General features: G+C 39.9%; 1 protein-coding gene across 1 annotated transcript; it reads right to left on the bottom strand.

Annotated features, from left to right (window-relative positions):
* Positions 1–1,529: 1,529 nt before the first annotated feature.
* Positions 1,530–21,229, bottom strand: wdr35 (WD repeat domain 35). Its single transcript, XM_069662013.1, has 28 exons — positions 21,145–21,229; positions 20,920–21,037; positions 19,668–19,739; positions 19,469–19,561; positions 19,254–19,382; positions 19,012–19,145; positions 16,893–17,058; positions 16,661–16,806; positions 16,441–16,566; positions 15,788–15,973; positions 15,539–15,574; positions 15,384–15,444; positions 13,087–13,231; positions 12,598–12,667; positions 11,572–11,625; positions 11,367–11,476; positions 11,007–11,226; positions 10,847–10,927; positions 9,706–9,842; positions 8,062–8,265; positions 7,795–7,941; positions 6,841–6,973; positions 6,621–6,731; positions 5,331–5,495; positions 4,448–4,588; positions 4,106–4,262; positions 2,326–2,566; positions 1,530–2,049 (listed from the first exon to the last, which is right to left on the bottom strand). Exons 1-28 carry the CDS (start codon positions 21,166–21,168, stop codon positions 1,899–1,901), a joined length of 3,558 nt encoding a protein of 1,185 aa, XP_069518114.1. The 5' UTR covers positions 21,169–21,229; the 3' UTR covers positions 1,530–1,898.
* Positions 21,230–21,910: the final 681 nt, after the last annotated feature.

The raw sequence follows: 21,910 nt of genomic DNA on the forward strand, positions 1-21,910 counted from the left end.
AAGATCCTCAGTGTGATGGAGTGATACTGAAATTCCTGCTGATGAAACAGTAACTCCTTATTCAATTGTCATTTAAAAGTCGTCATTGCCTGGCCAACTTTAGGAATCATTATTCATTGTAAGTAATTATTAAGACAAATCGGGCTGTGGTAGTTAATATGCTGAAGCCAAACATAGTGAGACAAATTGGAAAATAGCTTTTATACTATGACTACATAATGATTAGGCTGCTGTAGTCAAAATACTAATACTATTTACTGACAGTAGGTGGCAGGAGAAGACTGTATCTGAGCAACTTCAGCAGAGACCACATTAGGATTAGGTTATATATTCAATGCTAATTTCCCGCAATCATGTGTATTGTGTGAATTTTTTACCATACAAACAATGTTGATGGCCAACTTCTTAAAAAACAATATCCATCCATAAATGATCTGTACTGCTTATCCTGTTCAGGGGTGCAGGAGGGTGGCTGGAGCCTATCCCAGCTGTCATTGGGCGAGAGGCAGGGTTACACCCTGGGCTGATCACCAGTCAATCACAGGGCAATATATTTCAGGCAAACATTTGCTGGTACTCGGGGGAAGTTTTCTTTATAAGGCCATGCTGCATGAACTGCTTTTTATTCATGTTCCCCACTGACTCGTGAAACTTTCAGAAGCTGCGACCTTCAGTCACGCACACACATTATGGATGACGACCTTCAAACCTGTTCCATCTTTGGTAAAAGTCTATTTAAAGTTGATGATCCTTTAACTTGGTGTGAGTTGCCTTAAAGTTGTTTGTCTTTTTTTGAAACTTTTTTAATGCTGCAGCCTTTTCTTGTAAATCCCACTAAAATAAAGGTTTAAAAAAATGTCCTGACTCAGCAACTTAAACACAGCAACATTTGCACCCTGGCAAAATCCCACAACAATAGAAGCAGTCTTGCTGAAATCTGATTGGGGGTTCAGTTGTTAGGACCATCGCCTCACAGCTAGAAGGTTCCTGTTTTGAATCCTGGTTCAGATGTAGAAGGCCTTTCTGTGTTTCTGAGTTTGCATGTTCTCCCAGTGTATGCGTCGGTCCTCTCTGGGTACTCCAGCTTCCTCGCACAGTCCAAAGACATGCTCATTAGGTTCATTGGTGACTCTAAATTGCCCGCGGTGTGGGTCTGAGCGTGAAAGGTGGTCTGCTTCCATGTGTCAGCCCTGTGATTGACTGGTGATCAGTCCAGGGTGGACCCTGCCTCTCGCGCAATGACAGCTGGGATTGGCTCCAGCCCCCGCCACCCTGAACAGGATATTCTAATTAAACAGTACTAATGGTGATTAATAGTTTTCAAATGAGGCAGTCAAAATAAAAGCACTCCGCAACCCACTGAAATCATCTTCGCGACCCACTTTTGTGTCCCGACCCACCAGTTGAGAACCATAGTTCTACATCATGTTCAGTGGTTGAGAATGCAGCATGATCCAATGAAAAATCCAATCAAAATACATTAAAATTGTTGTATAAATGTCACTATTTATTTAATGTTTACTTCCATATGAAAATAGGTAACAAAGCATTACATCAATTCGAGTACTTTACAACATTTAAAATAGAAGAAATGCATTTACACAAACTATTAAAGTTATAAATTGGAGCTAACTGAAAATATATTTTGTTTGTTTTGCAAGCTGCCAACACATTTTACTGTTTCAATGTAGGTGTTTGTCCTGCAAGAGTATTTGTTACAAGAACTTTAAACGTTAAACTTAAACCAAGTGCAGATATTTCCACAAATAAGCAATTTCAGTTCATGTGTTTTTGAAGACTTTTGAAGGAGAAACATTCATATGAAAGCAGATGTACATTACAATGCTAACAATTGTGGTCTCCTCTCCAAATAACATGTTATCTTATTCGTTTGAGCGTCATGCTACCTGAGTGTGACACAGCGGGCAGCAGTTGTATTTGCTGATCTCCTGCTCTATAGCGCAGTGTTTACACACACTGCACATCCAGAACTGGTACTCCTGGATCGGCACACCTGTCACGATGCATGTGGGGAGTTTTCCTTCCGACCTAAAAGGGGGGAAAAACGTATTAAGTTTGAAACGTGATGAAAACATACTTCTCGTGTCCCTGGTCCCTATCTCTACAACTCTATATTCATTGTTCATTAGCCAAAATACTGCTATTAATAACATATCCGTAATATTTTTTAAAACAATTACTGTTGATCCTGCCAACTAACATGTCGATAACATGTTTATGTGTCTTATCTGTGAATCTGAGCTAAGCTAACCACACTGTCCAACACTTTTAAATACCATAATAATGTGAAACTGGTTCCCTCACCCCTCTGATGACCTGTCCTGCTCCAGCGTGCGGGTGTCCTTTGGGCTGTGCTTGGTGAAGATCTCCAGAGCCAGATCCTCATAAAGCTGCCGCTGTTCAGGGTCCAGACTCTCTAAGGACTCCAGTTTGATGAAGGCCTGTGAGCATGTGCCGAAGGCTCGGTTGGTGGCGGAGCAAATGGCGAGCAGAGAGTAGATCTCCACAGCCGGGATGATGTCCTCATACTCACGCAGGTGAAGGGCTTAAAAAAGGACACAAGCAGAGAAAAGTTAGATTTTCACTCAGGTTGTATATATTATAGGAAAATACAGAGCCATATTCCCAAGTCAAAGAAAAAACAATTAATTTCAACTTCCAAACAGTAAAATGTAGTGTAAACCATGACCTGTGTCACATGCAAGATGAGCACAGTTTTGCATAGTTGATGTTTTGCATGGGTTTGAAGAAATACACTCATTATAAACACATCCACGATCAATCAAAACACTATTATGTAGTGTACACTACAATGTAGATTATAACCAGTTACCAAGCTCAGTTCCATGTCAAGCTTTCTAAAGATCAACACAAGCGATCAGGAACATGAAAGGTGGTGATTTTAGATTACATTTTATTACCTATTTGCTGTTTTTGAGCCACTTTGAGCAACGTCAAAAGATCTCCAAAGATACTTGGCAACAAAGAAATTCTTAAATTATTATTAAAAAATTAGACACCATAAATAGACAATATCAACACAAGAAGTCATTTTCATATAATATGATGTTGCGCTTTAAAAGCTCAGTCTGTTAAATCATAGCTTTGTGGGACAGTAAGGAGACTTTGTTCAGATGACCAGAAACTGGGGGATGTCTTGTTTCTTTGCCCCTGCTCCCAATCCAAGTTATTTAATATTTAGTATCTGCACATACCAGGGACCAACCAGATGCTTTCTTGGCTATCCCAGCTGCATGGGCAATCCAATATATGTTGCTTGACATTTAAAAAGCTTTGCAATGCATTAAGACAAAATGTCTGCATCCAAGCTTTTCCATGATGTGATGTTCTCAGGAAAATTTTCCTCATTTCAAAAGTATCCTCCCATATTTGTTGCCTATCTGAAGCCTGAGTTACCTAAATGAATTACATTGTGTCACGTATATATTTTTATTTACGGTGCATCTTTTGCACAGATTACATTAATAGTTACTTTTATTAGTTATTTGCTGTTGGGATTGTGGTTATTGTCTGCTCTGCACTCCTGTCTGTCTCTCCTTGTGGTGAAAAATCAGACCATACCCACCAAAAACATTAGGAAGAAAATGTAGCTTTATAAAGTGAAGCGATGTTCTCTGCATGTACAGTTTTGTCTTAGAATCTAAAATTAAACAGGAGTCGGTGTGATGAAGCTTTTACTAAGATGACTTAACTTATTTCTCAGGTTTGTCCCGATGGTCTCGCTACTGTATAGATTGAAACGATACTGCATACAATTCTACTTACTTACACAAATTATACTAATGTATCTATTACAATTTGATAATGCTATAATATCAAAATAATGTCCACTTAATGTCTGGAAATACAACCTGTATAATACTAGGAATTTATGATGTTTTGTTAATCATATGAAGGATATAATAATAGAAAAGTCTAAACAGTCTAAAAAGAGAGAGTGCGCTATTAAAGCTAAATATATAGTGCATGAACACAACTACAAATTTGAGTAGTGTAAGTGTGTGAAACACTTTAATAATTAATTATCACATTATATTCTGAAGCTTCCTGCGTGATTTAGTACCTGTGCGTATGGCCTTCTCCATGTAGCCTTCATACAGTTGCCTCTGAGCGAGCAGAAAGAAATGATATGCCTCGGCTCCACGCCAGGCGTTGTCCACGATACGGTTGTCTGAAGAGGATGCGTCTTCCTCGAGGAGACCAGCGAGTGCAAATGTTGCCTTATTTAAAAAAAAAAGAAGGACAAATACAGGATGCAGTGAAGTGTATGATGCCTATCAATATATTTATAAACACAATCGTGACTTTGTCTAGCTCTAGAATAGACCATAAATTAAAAACTTTTATTTAAGAATACTAGAAAGATATAATCCTGGTATTTATAAAGTACACTGTGATCCATTACCTCAGATTTCTTCCCTTTTGCTTTGCTCTGCTGTGACGTCTTCACTTGATCGTGGTAATCTTCAACGAGACGGGCTGCCAGCACATAGAGCTTCTTCACCCGCAGAGGTCGGGTCCTTTTCTCCGCCTCTGCATCTGCTATCTGTAACAGCAGACACAAGTTTAATGTTATGAGCCCAGCAATTAAATAACCACATATTAGATGTTATATATAACAAAAACAATTGCCTGCAATGAGATCCTACTTGTGATTCACCTTTATTTACATGATTAACCCTGTTAAAAATCCTGCCATAAGAGACCGTTGGAAGTAAAAAATATACCAGTTAATTTTCAGTTTAGCTGAAACTCTAGTTTTATTATTTTGGAACAGACCTCTTCATCTGAACGAAGAAGCCATAAAAACACAACAGTTAAACACTTTTTCATGCAGCTACTCAAAAGTAATGGTAAATGGAATTTACTTATATAGCACTTTTCTAGTCTTGCGACCACTAAAAGCTGCTTTTACACTACATGTAGACATTCACACACTGATGGCAAAGGCCTAAGTGCCAATCTCCAATCAGATCTATGCATTCACTCCTGTATTTTACCTGGTCTGTTTTACCCTTGTTGGTGTTTTTACTCTTGTTTGTGTTTTTTTGTACAGCGACCTTGAGTATCCTGAAAGGCGCTTATAAATAAAATGTTTTATTATTATTATTATTATTATTGTTCATACCCCAGGAGCAATTTGGGGTTCAGTGTCTTGCCCAAGGACACTCCCACATGTGACTGTAGCAGTCAGGGATTGAACCCCAAACCTTCCGATTAAAAGATGACCGACTCTACCACTGAGCCACAGCCGCCCCAAAGTAATGAGCATGAAAACATTAACATACCTTAAACATGAGTTTGGCTGCATCAAGAAAGTGATGTGCTTTGCGATACAGTTCCACTGCCTCTAAAGTTTTATTCTTCTCAAGAAGATGTGAAGCATATTTGGAAAGAAGAGATTTAATCTCCTTCATGTTGTGTGTCCTGGCGAGTTCAACCGCTTTGTTCCACTGGAAGAAAATGACAATATTTATTCAAAAACAAGAACACATTACTTTTCCAAGAAGGTTTTAAAATGAAATTTGTCAAATAAATCAAAAAAATATATAGGACATATCAGTGCTATGGGCAAAGTTTACTTAATTCAAATTGTCAGATGAAATCTCTATTTATGGGTAACTACATTTTTGACTGTGTGTTTTGGAATTGCTTCAGTATATAGCTTAAGTTGACATTCGCAAACAGGCTTTTTCTACAAGGTAAAATTTATGTTTTTATCAATGGAGTCTGGTGGCTTTGAAGGGGGTGGTGCAGCCGCTGTAATCTATCTCTGTAGGCATTGTTTCCGCAATGTTTTCATACGCTACAAATAACAACTCGAACCTGTCTCTGAAGAAAACTTGTGTTTTTATTGGATGTACTTTGATCAGGCACATTTTCCCAAAGGAATTATGTTGCAACCATTACAGCCTGTTTTACGGATGCCAGCTGAAGCAATCTACTGGAGCATTAGTAATTTTTTTGTTCCCATTAGACAAACAAAAGAATAACAGCACAAGTTTAAATGAATAGAATTCAGCCTGAACTGAAATCACTTTCAAACTGTCCTTTAAAGCACAGTTGGATAACGTGAGAATACTCTGTAATTTTCAAACATTCTGGGGACGAGCAACAAGAAGGATAAGAGGAAACAGTTAGCGAAAGCCTGTTCTTTTCATTGTTGAAAGCACAGCATTAACACAGCGGGAGAAACTGCAGAGAAGGGAGGAGGTTTTGACTGTAAACAGCTACTTCTTTTGGATGAACACAGGCTCACAGCACAATGTAAGTGAACTTCCTTTAAAGTTCCCACCTGTGGCGACACAGTTTTCACTCAGTACAACAGCTGCAGCTTACATAAGATAAATAAAGAGCCTAAACCTGAGCAAAATAAAAGGGAGCAACCATTTTTTCTTCAGCCCAAAGGTAACATTTACATTGGTCTGAGAGAAACATTCACACTCTATGGCTAAAAATCACTCAGGAAGAGGATGGGAGTGGGAGGACAGCAGGTGCCACAGTGACTGCTGCGGTCCATAGCTGTCAGAATGTGTCTTTAATCCAAAGGCGCCACAGGTTCTCTGTCTGTCTCTCACCTGGTTCAGATGGACACAGGTGTCAACTGCAGCTTTGGGCTGGTTGCACTTCAGGTAGGCGTTCACAGCCTGCTCACACATGCCGACAGTGGCAAACATCTGTCCAATCTCCTGCAGCACAGAGGTGGAAAATGTCAACGCAGAGTCATTAATGTCTGAAACTGAAACATTAAGCCTAAAGAGGGAGATTCTTTTCATCAAAGCTGATGATGAGGCTCACCGGTAGAAGTTTATGATTCTCTGGCAGCACAGTGGTCAGCTTTTCAAGGCCGTAGTAGTCCTCTAACATGTAGTAACACTCTGCCAGCCTCTCCTGGTTACGACCCTGGTGGTAGTACTGCACTGCATTCACCCTTCAAACAGAAAAGATTTATATTCAAAGTTATAATCTCGAAGATTTCAGTTTCGTTCTCTTTGGCAGCACCTATTGCAGTAAATGGTCTTTTTTTTTTTCTTTGGATTTCACTTATTTTTGAAGTTGTATCTGTAGTCATCGACCTTTCCTTTGTTTGTTCAGCCATAGTAGATTACTGTTTACTCGCAACACTTGCAGAGACCAGAAAAGCAGTAGCTCAGTCCGTAGGGACTTGGCTTGGGAACCAGAGGGTGGCCGGTTAAAGTCTCGGTACGGACCAATGTGGAAATTGGGACTGGTAGCTGTCGAGGTGTCCTTGAGCAAGGCACCGAATCCATGCGCATGTGTGTATTGCGTGTGTAGCATGTTTGTAATAATAACAGAGTGAAAACATTGAATTTCCCCTCAGGGATTAATAAAGTACACCTTCTGCCCTCTCTGGCAGACCAACCACTGCTGGGTGATGGAAAACGCATCACTAACTGGGTGCTACTTGTGATTTTTTCTGTGAGAGTTGCACCGGACGCCCAGTCCATAATACTGCAAATGCAAAGTCAGTGGGCCATAGACTCAATCACCATTGTGTTACCTCATTTGGCGATATATAGTGACTTAACAGACATTTATTTAAATGAAAATCTCAAGATCACTTTAAAACCTTGGAAGGAAGTGTTTCCTTTGACCTTAAAAGATAGATCACATTTTTCTAGTAATTAGCTCTTTGCTACTCAAATTATGCAGCATTTTCAAAGCCCAGGATGTGTAGATTAATACACTTAACGACAGTAGAAAGACAATGCAAAGTAAACATGTCCATACCATTTCTGTCTGTCAGCAAAGTAGTCTCCAATTGCATTGTACGCCTGTTCCAGCAGAGCATCATCACAGTCCCCAGAGCCACTTTTGAGCAGCTGCAGCACCCTGAACCAGTCTCCCAGCTTGATCCTGAGGCTGATAGCAAGGTCCCTACAAAAAAAAAACACCCACTGATGGCATAAGGTAATGAGGACATGAAAAATTTAACAAAAGTAATCAAGAACTGAAGGAATTACTTAAAGACCTGATTTCACCATCAAATATGGCTACCTGCGATCCATATCCAGATACATCCGCTCTGCTTCCTCAAAGCTGCTGAAATAAGCTGCCACCTCCGCCTGCTTCATGGGCTCGCTCTGCAGGTTTCCCAGTCGCTTGACAAACTCGATGCCCTGGTAGTCTTTGCAGCGGACAAACGCCTGCTCAGCCGTCTTCAGATCTAGTTTCTGGAGGGCTGCCTCAGCCAGCAGACGCCTGATGGGTTCATAACGGGGAAAGAGGTCAGTTAGCTACTATCAACAGTAAGGCTAAATTAAATAAATCTTTATATCCACTCTAATATGATAATTTTTATTTAACCAGGATTGGAGCAATTAAGCTGTATAAAATTGCTCATAAATCCATGATTGAGGCTGCTATGTAACTGTGAATCAATGTGTGAGTGGTCTTTACAAAATAAATGTCTGTTAGCAATCCATAGTTGTCTAACTCAAGGATTCTTCAACTTTATATCTGTATGAGATGAGTGGAAATATAATCCTGCCTTCAGAGTACAACTGACTCCTAGAATAGAAAGGGCTATTTTCTGTGTTGCCAGATTTTGAGGGACGCTGCAAGAATTGACACACCAGCCAGAGAACACACACGAGCAACGGTGATCACACTGCTGCTTCAAAAGATCATAAATCTGTGGTACTTGCTAACATCCTCCCACACCAGCAGTGCTCACTTAAAAAAGATTACCACAGTTCAGTCCTCCTGTGTGTCACACCCATTCTTGTTTTATTACTGAGAATCATTATGTAGCAATGTATGTAGCATTTTTCTTTTTTAGGTTACTCTTAACTAGTTAACTACAAAACAAACCACCTGCTTCTGGCTTCATATTCTAGGTGCTGTGCATTCATACCTTGGTGCTCTTCACTATACAGAAAACAATGATTTCTTGAACAGGCTTAAAGTTTTCGTCATTATATATCAATTACTTTTGTGGTGCTTGCAGGCTGCACGGTGGTGCAGCTGCACGGTGGTGCAGTGGTTAGCCTCACAGCTAGAAGGTTCCTAGTTCGAACCCCGTTTGCATGTTCTCCCCGTGCATGCGTGAGTTTCCCCCAGCTACTCTGGCTTCCTCCCACAGTCCAAAGACTCGTTAGATTCATTGCCGACTCTAAAGCGCCCATAGGTGTAAATGTGAGCGTGAAAGGTTGTCTGCCTCTATGTGTCAGCCCTGTGATTGACTGGTGATCAGTCCAGGGTGTATACGGCCTCTGGTCCAATGAGGGGCTCCAGCCACCCGCGACCCTGAACAGGATAATCGGTATAGAAAATGGATGGATGGAATTTGTGCTTGCACAACAAAGCCATCTAAAGGGGAGGAGCTCATGAACACTTGAGCTCTGCATGAACAGAACAATTTTGCTAAATTTCAGCCTTTAAACCAACCCTACAACTATCCAAATTGCATCCTAAACTTCAAAGCTGCACAAAAACTTTTTTTCCTTCTCCTTATTATCGAAACAACAACTAACGTTTGCACAGATGACGACCAAAAACAAGCCTATGCAGGGAGCAAAAACCTCGGACACCCCTGTGGGGGAACCACCTAAGGATGCATCAGCTCTGACTGTTGATCGTATAATGGATCAGTTGGTCATGATAAAAAAAGTAAGGTAAAGATCACAATTTTGTTCTAACCAGAGTCTTGGGTGTGGATTGTCTTCGATGAACTGTGAGGCATCTTCAATCCCCACTTTTTCAATCAAAGCACGACTGTCTCTCAGGGAGCGGATTTCAAAGTTGATGAGGTTGTCTTTATTCGGCCTCTCTGGATCCTAAAGCAAGAGAAAGATAATGGAATAATTAATTAAATCACTGTATAAAAACTACACCTCATAGCACGTTCAAGGTTTAACAAAGTTCAACTTATTGTAAAGTCTCTCTTGATGCCTGTTAATAGTGGGATGAAATACAATCATTTTGTAATCAACTGGTCCAATATTAGCAAACAAATATTTTAACTAATATAAAAACAACTCCTTTAGAATCTTTAAAGGTATAATAAGTAGTATTTTCCTAGAAAAATTAAATGTAGACTTTTACAAATGTAGACTTTTACAAATATAATATAATATAAATCATCACTTATGGGCCTCTGTACATGTGTGTTGGTGAGTGTGTGTGAGACCCTTCACTCTGCATCTATTCTGTTGTTTTGCTTTGTACGGGATGTTTTCAGGAGGAGCGCTGTTGTGGTTCACTGAGCCAATCACAGCGTACAGGTGAGTGTGGGAGTAGTTTAAATTAGCAGCTGGGCCCCATTCAGACCGGCGAACATGGCGAAAGAGCGATGTAGAGTTGGCCTTCTTTCTGTTGGACAGGTCAGTGCCTCAAGCCGGGTAGGACAAGCTAACCGGCAAGTAGCATGCTACCGCAAAGGTAACAGGCAGCTAGCATGCTAGCACGAAGGTAACCGGTGGTTAGCATGCTAGCGCAAAGGTAACTGGCGTGTTAGCATGCTAGTGCAAAGCTAACCGGCGCTTAGCATGCTAGTGCAACGGTAACCATGGGTTAGCATTCTAGCGCAAAGGTAACCATAATGCTGTCGGTGTTAGCTCGGTGGGGAGGGCGTGTTATCGCACAAGAGAGTGAGAGTGAGCTTCTGGTGACGAAGAGCCCAGGAGGAGGGTGTGTTGTTGACAAAATGCAAGGACAAATCCTACTTATTATACCTTTACAAAGAATTAATACCATGATAAAATATGCTTCTTGATATTAGCATAAGTGGTTACGTTACAACATGAGCATGAGCAAGGACTACTTTTGACCAAATGTTTACCTTCATGATTTCATCAAGCAGAACAGATTTGATTTCCAGGTCTTCAAAGTTGCAAATGTATCCGGAGGTTTGAATTGGTTCCTGTTTTAGAAAGATGCAACACATTATTGGCACAAAAGGGCAAAGAAGCTGACCATCACACAAACACCTGAGCACTCACTTCTGGGTCCAGGTTCCTGAAAACATACATCCTTGTCTTCTCCATCATGGCGAACAGATCAGGATTGTCATTCGCCCACTTCATGTCCCAAACATCCTTGCGCTCAAACTTGGATGGATCTCCTGCAGACGCCTGACTACCCGTGCTGTCATCTGTGGAGGCACGAACCTCAAGGTCCAACAAAGTCAGTACGCCTGCGATGTCGATTATGGCCAGACGACTGCGGGACATAAAAATTACATGTTGTGCGACAGCTCTGCAAACTTGAGCTTCGATTCAATCTGAACCATGTTTGAGTTGTTTACAAAAGATATCTATATAGCAACAAGTTTAATCTGCATTAGACCATGTAATGCTTACCTGGAGTTGCAGTTCAAGGACAGGTAGTAGGCTCTGTTGTTCAAAGTGTATTTATTGATGAGAACCACATTTGGGAGGCTGTATCTATGGATGGTTCCGGACTCTCTGCCCTTAAGCACACATACACCCAAACAAGCATTGTTTTACTTAAATTTCATTTTTTTAACAGCGACAAATTACATAATTAAAACACTGATGAACATACCACAATCAGGGTCTTATCTGTTGCTGTAATACAACAAATGGGATCTCGAGTCGCCTGAAAAAGATCAGAAACATGCAAACCATTAGAATTTATATAATATATCTGTAGTAAATAATGACCTTATTGTTACTGAATGTATTTCCTTTGTTCACTAGTTTTCCTAAATTAAACAGACAATCTCTTAGAATTCCGTTTTGTTCTCTTGAGCTCCCCCTAATGGCGATATACAGTAATTGGAGGACACTTCCCACTTTAACGAGATGTCTACAGCTGGCTCCCTTTGTTACGGTTGTCACTCTTGATTTTCCTCGCTGACGGTCACTTTCCTTTTTAGACTGTTTGCTTCATCTGAGCGTCAAATTTGTTTCTTTTTCTTTGGATTTTCACGTATTTTTGAAGTTGTATCTGTAGTCATCCATCTTTTCTTTGTTTGTTCAGCCATAGTAGATTACCATTTACATGTTTACAGAAACCGGAAAAGCAGCTGCTTAGCACCACTGCTGATCTTGTCACTAACTTGGCGCCGCTTGTGATTTTTTCTGCGAATCTCGACACCCAGTCCGTAATTCTACTATATACTGCAAATGCAAAGACTTTCATCATTCAGCGATACACTTAACAGACATTTATTTAAATGAAAATCTTCGAGATTATTACCTTAAACTATAACTAGAAGGAGTTTATGCACATACATTTGACACTAAATTTTAAACCACAAGTAAAGCAATCAAAGTCATCAGCAAACCTACAACGTGACGTCAAGAAAGACGAAAGCTTTCCACTGCAAAAAGAATGCTCTAATTTTTATGGTTCTTATAATAATAACAATCTAAAAGTTGGGTTTTTAAATTAACCTGCTTTAAAAATCAAATAAGACAAAATGGTTCTCAAATCCAGAAAAAGAAGAGATTCAATTCTAAAGAAATTCTAAAAAAGGTTCTGAGGTTTCTTTGGAGAGTTAATTTTGTGCGACAACCTCACTCTTACAAAACCAGTGTAACTTGAGAGGTATAAAATGTCTCTTACTGTCAAGGCTTTTGCAAAGTCTGGACCACTGTCATTGGCTCCAGATGGATTGCTGTCGATGTGATAGACCCTAGACAGGAAGCGAGAATAAATGAGAGACAGCCAGTGAGACAAACAGTTGCCCTTTCCCCTGAGGTGAACTGTTGTCCAGGTGCGAGGGTAGTCCTGGCAGGACATTCGGCCATGCCCAGCCTGTCTGGAACCTCAATGGCATTTGATTCAGATGAATGAATCCTTTTCATGGCTGTGGCAGCCCCAACACTACTACAGTGAAACAGTGTGCCAGTAAACCCAAGGTTTCATCTACTGACTCACTGAATGCAGCCTTGCGTGTATCTTGCCTCCATGTAACTTTCCATGAGCTGCTTCATGTGTACTGTAAGTTCTGACGTGGGTGTTCTACTTTGTCCCTTTCCACTACTGAGCTTTGTTTAATTCACTCCTTATGACATACTTTTGAGATGCAGCTTCAGCTGTAAAATAACTCACCTCTCTCTTCCCTCCTTCTTCGTCCTGGTCACTTGGTTGATCTCCAGGGCAGTTAATTTCTTTGCCACTCTGTACTGCCACAGGTAGAAAGCCTCTTTGGATGCAGCGATCACATGTGTCTTGGTCATGGTGACAAACAGTGGGTCTGAACAAGTAGACAAGCATCAAACTTAATAACAAAATGAAGATAAGTGTTGTGTTTAAAGTATTGTTTGTCATTTGGTACCACCCTAACACTAACCCTTCCATTAAATTTAATCTGCAGAAGACTGTGTAACAACATGAGGAAGTTGTAAGTGTTTTTGTCTGTTCTTGTTGATTTCAAACCATACAGTGTCGGCACATGCACCACAGACTATAACAATTGGAAGAAGACAACAGGTATGAAAACCGAAGCCAATGTGGAAGTTCCTTAAACCTACATTCTTTATTTTGGCCAGCAGGGAGGGTGCAAAAAGAGCTCCTATGAAAGCAGATGAGAAAATTACATTATTCTTACTGGATTTATACCATAGAAAACCTTTCCCTAACATGTTTACATCTCAATTAAAAGTCTCAAGTCTTCTTCAACACAGAATGGTGTTCATTTGTAAATTAATAATATGGAGTGTATGTTTGGCTTCCTTGTGACTGACGAGTCGCTACCACTGAAAATTTTGCTGTTCATTAAGCTGTAAGTAACCTACACACAACCTGTTTTCTTTCAATAGCCAGGTTAGCATTCCAACTGATATCGCAGTAACAGTGACTTCAAGATTAATCTTGGTAACCAAGCTATCACTAAAATTTGCTGATAACTTCGTGTGAGCTAACCCTTTGCTCTCCAGCTCCACCCTCGCCTCCAAATATGGTCACTTCTGTCTACTAAAAACCAAGGTGGAGTTGGTCTTTATGCTGTACTTAGGGATTTAAAACGGTAGGTCACAGACAAATAGGTGACATCACAATGGCTACATCCAACTTATAGACAGTGAGAAACGTACAATAGTAGTTAAGTTTTATTTTGGTAGATAAAGTGTCACAACAGCATCTATTTTGCAATCTACAAGGGCTGCGACTACAGAAAAGATAAGTCTCAAAGTTAGCCAATGGTAGTTGTGATTCGTGGCCATAAATAGGGGAGGCAGTGACGCCAAAAAGTGTGCAGTCTGCCGGAAACAGTAGAAGAAGACAACTTTGCAACCAACTTGTAGACTTATTTCTTAATTGTGCATAAATTGTGTATTTATGTTTGATGTAGAAGTCAAATGTGAATGAATTAATAGGAATGGTATACCCAGATGTTGAGGAAATGTACATCTTCATTGGTCTTTCAAATTGCTTGCCTGCTCATCGAACATATCAATAACTTCAATTGGAAACTGAAATCAAAGTTGGCCAAAATGAAGAGATCACATCGTTTAACATGTATTCCTTGGTTGTGGGCATGTATTTATATAGCAGTCAGTACACTTGACTGACACGCAGCAGCGGGGAAAAATAGACTGGACGCATAAATCGAACAGAGCAGCAGAAAATTACTTGTGTATTACGCCCCCGTCTCCCGTGCAGCATACGCGTCTGGTGGAGATTGCAGCATTGAATAACACTGGAGCAGCTCTGTCCCAGCACACGCCTGTCAAAAATATGCTTCAAATACAATGCCTGTGTAGATTCCCTGTTAGAGTTAACTTGTGCCAAACTACAGTAAAACTTCCCTGAAAACAGAATGTTCTCAAACAGATAAACTAGTCTGGAGAAAAGCCACCATGAGACCACTGGACACTCACTTCACCTCTCTCTTATTATTTACCTAGCAGAGGTAGCTGAAACACATTCAGACCACCAAGGCTTTCAAACCTGCAGACTTTGAACTGTCCTGACCTGAGCTTTGCTTCCCGGCAAACATTTGACCATGTGAAGCAGAGACAGAACTCTGAATATCTGTGAGATATGAAGACACCCAGTGCTCACTGTCTGTTTGCTAATGGGTGCTGTGGGTTCATGAATGATGTAACTGTGGGCGCAGGTGGCAGAACGCCAGCCACCATTTCTCTATGCAGGGTGTGATGTCCCATGTAAGCTTGAAGTAATACACCAACCTTCTGGCAACTTAGAACTTTGATCCACCCACAGCTGTGCAACAAGAACAATATTGCCAAGTTCACCCTAACCCTGTATGCACGCTTGCAGGCAAGCGCGGCTTGTTTAAAAGATGACAAAATATACGAAAATTTACTCATAGGGTGTGTTGACAAGAAAACGCTAATAAGTTGGAATCACAAGAATATTTCTTTCTTTAAACTGTATGAACTCACCAATGTCGATGTATTTTGAGTCCAGTGGAGTCCCGATGGAGTTGCACAGAATCAAGACGTACTGAAAAACACACAATAGAGCAAAATTATTCTACAGGTCTATTTTCGTTTCTTTATTAAAACCAATACTCCTCATTATTCGTGGCTCCCCTTACCCTTGCATGACTCGCAGACTCTAACTCAGCATCCTCCTGTGTGGCAGTCAATGAGACAAATGTTCAAAGATGTGAAAAGAAATGTTAGTGATCCTAAACATTACAGCTCATTATGTATCTTATACTTTATTAACACTGTAAAGCAAAGAATAATGTTAAATAGCATATCAAGTCAACTTCAATCTTTGGTAGATAATTAATTTTTTTCCCTCTGCCATGTTAGGACATATAATCCAGATGTGTTTGTACCTGTGGCTGGGTGTCATCCGCCTTGCTGGCTAGGATGCAGAAATCCCCAGACGTAGTGATGGACATCAAGCTCTTGACATATTTGACAAACTTCTCGTTGTTTTTGGTGTCCCAGAATACCACACAGTACTCCTGCCGCTCTGGCTTAGTGTAGGCATACACTACAGTGCTGCAACAGTAGCCCCACTGTAAAAAGAGAGAAAAAAGAGCTGGTTAGAGTCATATTTTGTATGACAAAAGTATGATAAAATCACAGACATGTTCCTTCAAGTAACCCTTTGTCAGAAGTTGAAGTGAAGTTGAAGAGAAGTAGATATTTCCCCAAGTAGTTGGGTTATTGTAAGTACATGTGCACTGCTTTATAAACATTTGGAACATTTGAAATCTTCAATTTCACAGCAAACAGTGAGGAGGAGGATGACGTATGCATATTAACAACGTGACTGACTGCCATAACGGTTACTATATGAAACAAGGTTTTAATTTTAATCTGTTTAATTCATCCTGCCATGATGAATACTCTTAGTTTGCATCTGACAGGCATCTTAAGTATAGGCTTTCTCGTTGGACAATTGTCTTTAGAATATACCTGTAAATATATATTTTTTTACCATAAACCTTCATCAAAGCAAGTAACAAGTGTTGGAAATCACCTTGTAGTCTGGTCTTATGTTGGCAAAGTAGATGTAAGAGTCTACAGCCAGGCCAATACGCAGCCCTCCTCCTTCCCAGCCAACTCCTGTCATCTGCTTCCCAGGTACTTTCAGAGTTCTCAGATGCTGTTTAAACACCAAAAGTGCAAAATTATCAATCAATTCATTTTCACCCAGCCAACAATGTTGCATGGCTCAACAGCAAAATCTCCACCCTCACCTCTCCAAATGGTGTGTAGAACTGCACAACATTAAATTCTTTGTCCAGATTTGAAGCTCGGAGAGAACCGGCCACCGCCAGAACACTGCCACAATGATTCCACTGGATACTGACCACATTCATCAGAGTGTCAATACACACTGGGTCTGTAGAAAAGGGCAGCCATTGGTAAACATTTAATTGAAGTGTAACCTGGAGAATATACTGCAGTCTTTGTAGTTTAAACGCTTACTTTCATCATTCTCGTAGCGCATGATCTGGCATCTTCCATTGTCAAAACAGATGGCGAGACACGGACAGTCTGGTTCAACGTAGCCCCCACTTCCTGCGTACCAGTGGATGCCCGCGATACTGACAGCTCCAGTCGCATTGGTGAGACAGCTGATGGACATTTTCATCTGAAACATAAGAATGGTTATAATGCATATGATGTGCTTGAAATAAAGGGAGAAGCACTAATCACTAAGCAGCTCTCTCTCACTTTATAAATATTGCAAAGGTCTGGCCCTTCTTACCTCAACAAGATACCCAAAAGCTTGCTCATGCATTTATGTCAAGTAGACATAACTTCTTTTATGATCTTTTCACTGGTCTTACAAAACAATTAATTCATAAACTACAATTAATTCTGAACTCCGCTACCAAACTTAGAGCTAGAACAAGACATTATTTCAGCCCCCTTTTTAGAAGACATACTTTTATTAATCCCCAAGGGGAAATTCAATGTTTTCACTCTGTTATACACAAATGCACAAACAGGTCATGGACATGCATTGCACAAGCTCCTGTGAGTAACTTTTGGTTTGTGTTGAGTTTGGCACCCCCTGTGGACAAAGCCGTACCTCTTATCTCTTTGCTCATTTTGTCCTGTACATGCTTACGTGGTGTATTTTAACAAAAATCTCAACCTGGTTTCTTTAACAGTCATATGTATCACTCACACTTTAAATTTCTGCCCTGGAAAATGTAAACAAAGGCAGCGTGCAGTTAATTGCTACTTCTGACACCTACCCCCCACCAGCGCTTTCAGGCATTAAAAATAACTATATAAAAATATTCAATCTTGTCGATGATGGTCTGGTTTGCTTTTATAGGTCATACAGAGCAATCAGAATTAATTTCAGTCTGTTTCAAAACCTGCGAAAAACTCCTCACAGGAGCTTTAATGTAGAGATGTCAGAGTGAGTGCACATGGACATGCACCCCGAGCAGTTGGGGATTCTGTGCCTTGCCCAAGGGCACCTCGACAGTACCCAGGAAAGAAACTGGTACCTCTGCAGTTATAAACCCCAATTCCATACTTGATCCATACTGGTCACCCTCCGGTTCCCAAGCCAAGTCCCTACAGACTGAGCTGCTGTCTACTGTAGATTACCTGTACTGGCTCCCACTGTCTCCTAGGTTTGATTTTAAAGTTCTGCCACTTGTTTCTTGTAAGTCTCTTGAAAGCCTCTTAATTATTTGGGACCACCCTACATTATTTTATATTACCTGACGGCCTGTTAGATCCTCTGCAGTGGGTTTTTGTAATTCCAAGTGTCACAGAAATAAGAAAATTGGGGGCTCAGCCTTGAAATATGCACCAAAACTTACCATGAGACTCCCTACCCAAAGCAGAGATTAACTGGCTGTCAGTCCTCCTTTTTTTATTTGTATCTTTTATATATTCTATTTTTCATGGCATATACCTCTTCTTGTCAAATGGGGCCTGTATGATTTATTCTCCAGCTTCTTCACTTTTTTGTAAAGGAAATTTAGCTTCTTCTGTTGTATAAAAATAAAAAGTATTATTGTTATTATATTGTCTTTTTATTGTTGAGGAGCCCCTTAAAAGCAGGATTGGTTGTCTCTTATTCCTAAATCCCTAACAAACTTTCAGCATATGAAGACACGACTCTCTTACTCTCTGTCTCTTACAGGACAGTCATCTTTTAGAGTAAATCAAAGTATTGTTTTTTATATTTCATGTGCATGAACAATGGTATGTACAGCTTGAAGCAAGCAATGCGGTTGGTAGTGCTGTGCATTGCATTTTCTACTTTCTACTACTCTGTCTTTTTTCGATTTCACTAGAAGTGAATAGAGAAAAGTCAAGAGCTTACTTTCCCAAATCCACTGTTATTTTTGGATCAGTTACAAGATAATCTCCAAGAAAAGCTTTACAGAGATGTTTTTCCCACAATCTGCCCTCTGACAATCTTCAATAAAAACTTCTTCCAAAACCTGCTGCTTTCATGTGCACTGAAAGCCTGCATCTGGAACTATCTACCGTGCATTAAACCTACATTTTGTATTTGCACAACAAGCATCCTATGGGTCAGAAAGCCACGTGGTTCTGTATGTGCACTCACTATGAAGTTTCCTTGATTGTCATAGATTTGGACCTCCCCGTTGGCCATGCCGAAGAGGAGGATCTTGCTGTCTGGCGACCACGCCACATGAGCGAGTTGATTTCCCTTTAGCTCCTTTCCCCAAATCCGGTTTCCTGCAAAAACAGGATATTGTATATAACAGTTGTATATATAAAATAAAATATTTTGAATAATCGCCATGCATTTAATCTGTAAAAATGGCACTATAAATCTTCTTTTACCGTCAACAGATCCAACAATGACCGCTCCATCCTCATACACTATGCAGATCTTCTGACCGTCAGCATTCCAACTCATGCTCCTCACCACAGACTTGTTCCGGTTGTTGATCATCTCCTCGTACCATGCACCTTCAGAGGCGGCATAGAATAACAACTGTAAAATGCTGAATATACTACAAGGCAACTTCTATTTTAGGTTTGACAGCAGTTATCACCTTTGTAGAGCATCCATACAATGATGAGTCCGTTCTGGTCACTAGTTGTCAGCTTTTCATACTGTTCATTCCATGTGACCACTTGTACTGCTCCTGCATGTGTGTCGCAAAATGAAGTGTGAGATATTTTCCTGTGTTTTTATTTTAGTAAGCTGGCTGTTACTAGCAGAGTATAATGATAAAAGGTTTTAAAACTTACCACTGTGTCCCTCTAGAGTCTGGTTCATCGACAGATTACTGGGTGCAGCAAGGCCTTTAAGTTTGGCATCGTCTGATGACAAACCAGTAAAAGAGTAAGAGATCATTTTCATAACTCCAACAATGAGAGTAAATACATTCTTGCTGTTGAGGCAATTGATAAAAAAAAAGACTAGTGTGGAAGTAGTGTGTAGGTTAATAACAGCACACACTTTTTTTTTTATCATTTTCCGTCTTCCATCTTTGTTTAACAACTTAATGTAATGTAACACAATGTAAGAGGCGTCAATTTAAAAATCCTAAAGCCTGGACACATGGACATTACATAACCGCTTTAACTCTGACAGACTGACTTCAACAAAAAGCTGGAAAGTATGGAACATTATAACAGTATTAAATACATGTTGGATAAACAAGGAACAAGGACATACAGTTTCACTGTAATTTAAGTGTTCATATTATGCCATCAATTCTTTATAGTCTTACAAACTTTACTCTTACAACCCAAGAAGTGTTACAGATTTAGGCTATTGCAGAAAATGAAATTACATGCCAAATAAACTGTAAATGTGGTCTGTGCAAGTCACAAAAATTGTGTCAACTGCCACCATGGCAGAAGGGTTATTCTCATATTGATAAAGAGTATTTCAATAAAGAAATTCTTCAATTACAAGAAAGAAGGAGCTTTAGGTTATTCCATATTTCTTCTGTCAGGTGCCAGTGAGTCAGTGTTTACAGTTCAAAAGTGTTTTACATAGATTTGAAAAATGGCAGACGTAAAACAAAGAGTGCCGAATAGAAACATTTTGTGACCTTCCACATTTGAGGTAAAAATTGTGTTTCATGCCCTTGTCTTGTGACATGATTGACATTTTCGGAAGGATATGGGTTATGTTTGATATAATGTATATATAGTATACTTCTATTAGGTACCAGTAGCTCAGTGTTTACAGTTCAAGAGTACTACATAGATTTTAGAGGTGGCTGAAAACATAGCGTGAGAATCTGGTAAAAACATTAAAAACGTAAATTCTGGCCCTGGTTTAGTGACAAGATCGATGATATTTTAGAAGGGATATGGGTTGTTTTTTAAGTAACATGGGGTTAAATCAAGTTTCAATATACATGCAAAAAGCTTGTCACTTGTGTCGTCACCATCTAAAGCTCCTTGAGATAGGGGTAGCTAGAAATAGTGGGGAAACAGGGTGTTTCCACGGACAGTGCAGGCTGTTCGCTCAATCCCCTGAACTCACCTGTCTGAGTTTCAAGCTTGAGAACCCTGAGAAGGCCATCGTCTCCTCCACAGGCAATGAAGCCTTGATCTTTGTTCCAGGAGACACATTTTAGATGGATATTGTTTGGGATAGCAATCTATAAAACACGGGAAATCAACTGTTAACGATCCCTTTTTGTCTTAACCGACATATTGATATATGGTTAAATAGGTGGCAGAGCACCAGAGGGTGTCAGACACTCACCTTCTTGCTTAGGTAGATAAACATGGTGATAACGGTACAGACCTTTCTATTTCAAACGAACAGCTTACGGCGTAGTCATACTAGTTTACATAACAGGAAACTAACATAACGTGAGTTTACTTTTTTTGTTGCTAGGTTAGCTAACGTTTATACATCCATGGCCTCGTAATGGTGAATGTTAGCTTCTACCGTTAGCTTAGCTAGTTACCTATCTAACGCGACACGGATACCGAGTGACAAGGACGGTTAACTTTTAGTGTAACCACATACAATAACATTCCGACTGTGATTATGTTTAATAATGTGAACAAACTTATCAGAAAAGCTGTTCAAATGTGACGCCTATGGTAGACTACAGAACTCATAAACTGTAGCTTCCCTTGGTCTCCAATGGTAACCGTAAAGCGGAAGTGGTGGGTTTGGGGGTTTCTGGTAATTGTAGTCCTTTTCCCCGCTGTTGGTTTGATTAAATTTGAGTTGTACCAATGTGAAAGTTTTCAAAGGAAACTATTTATCCAACTGTCTAGGGTTGTCTTTTACTTACTTAAGCCTTTCCCTCTACTCCCAAAACAATTCTATTTGATAAAAAATGTAGTCCCATTACAGTATTTTGTACTAGGCTAAAAAAAAAAAAAAAACAGCATACACTGCATAAGATGTATTTTGATAAAATGTTGCATTTAATTATATTGGAAAACAATATACAAAAGTAAGTACAGTTACATTGATTAGTTCTGAGATGGGAACATTTCATCAATTTTAAAGG

This window comes from Semicossyphus pulcher, unplaced genomic scaffold (genome assembly GCF_022749685.1).
Source record: "Semicossyphus pulcher isolate SPU_LCO1_2020_fin unplaced genomic scaffold, fSemPul1.0.p SCAF_14, whole genome shotgun sequence".
NCBI classification, from domain to species: domain Eukaryota; kingdom Metazoa; phylum Chordata; class Actinopteri; order Labriformes; family Labridae; genus Semicossyphus; species Semicossyphus pulcher.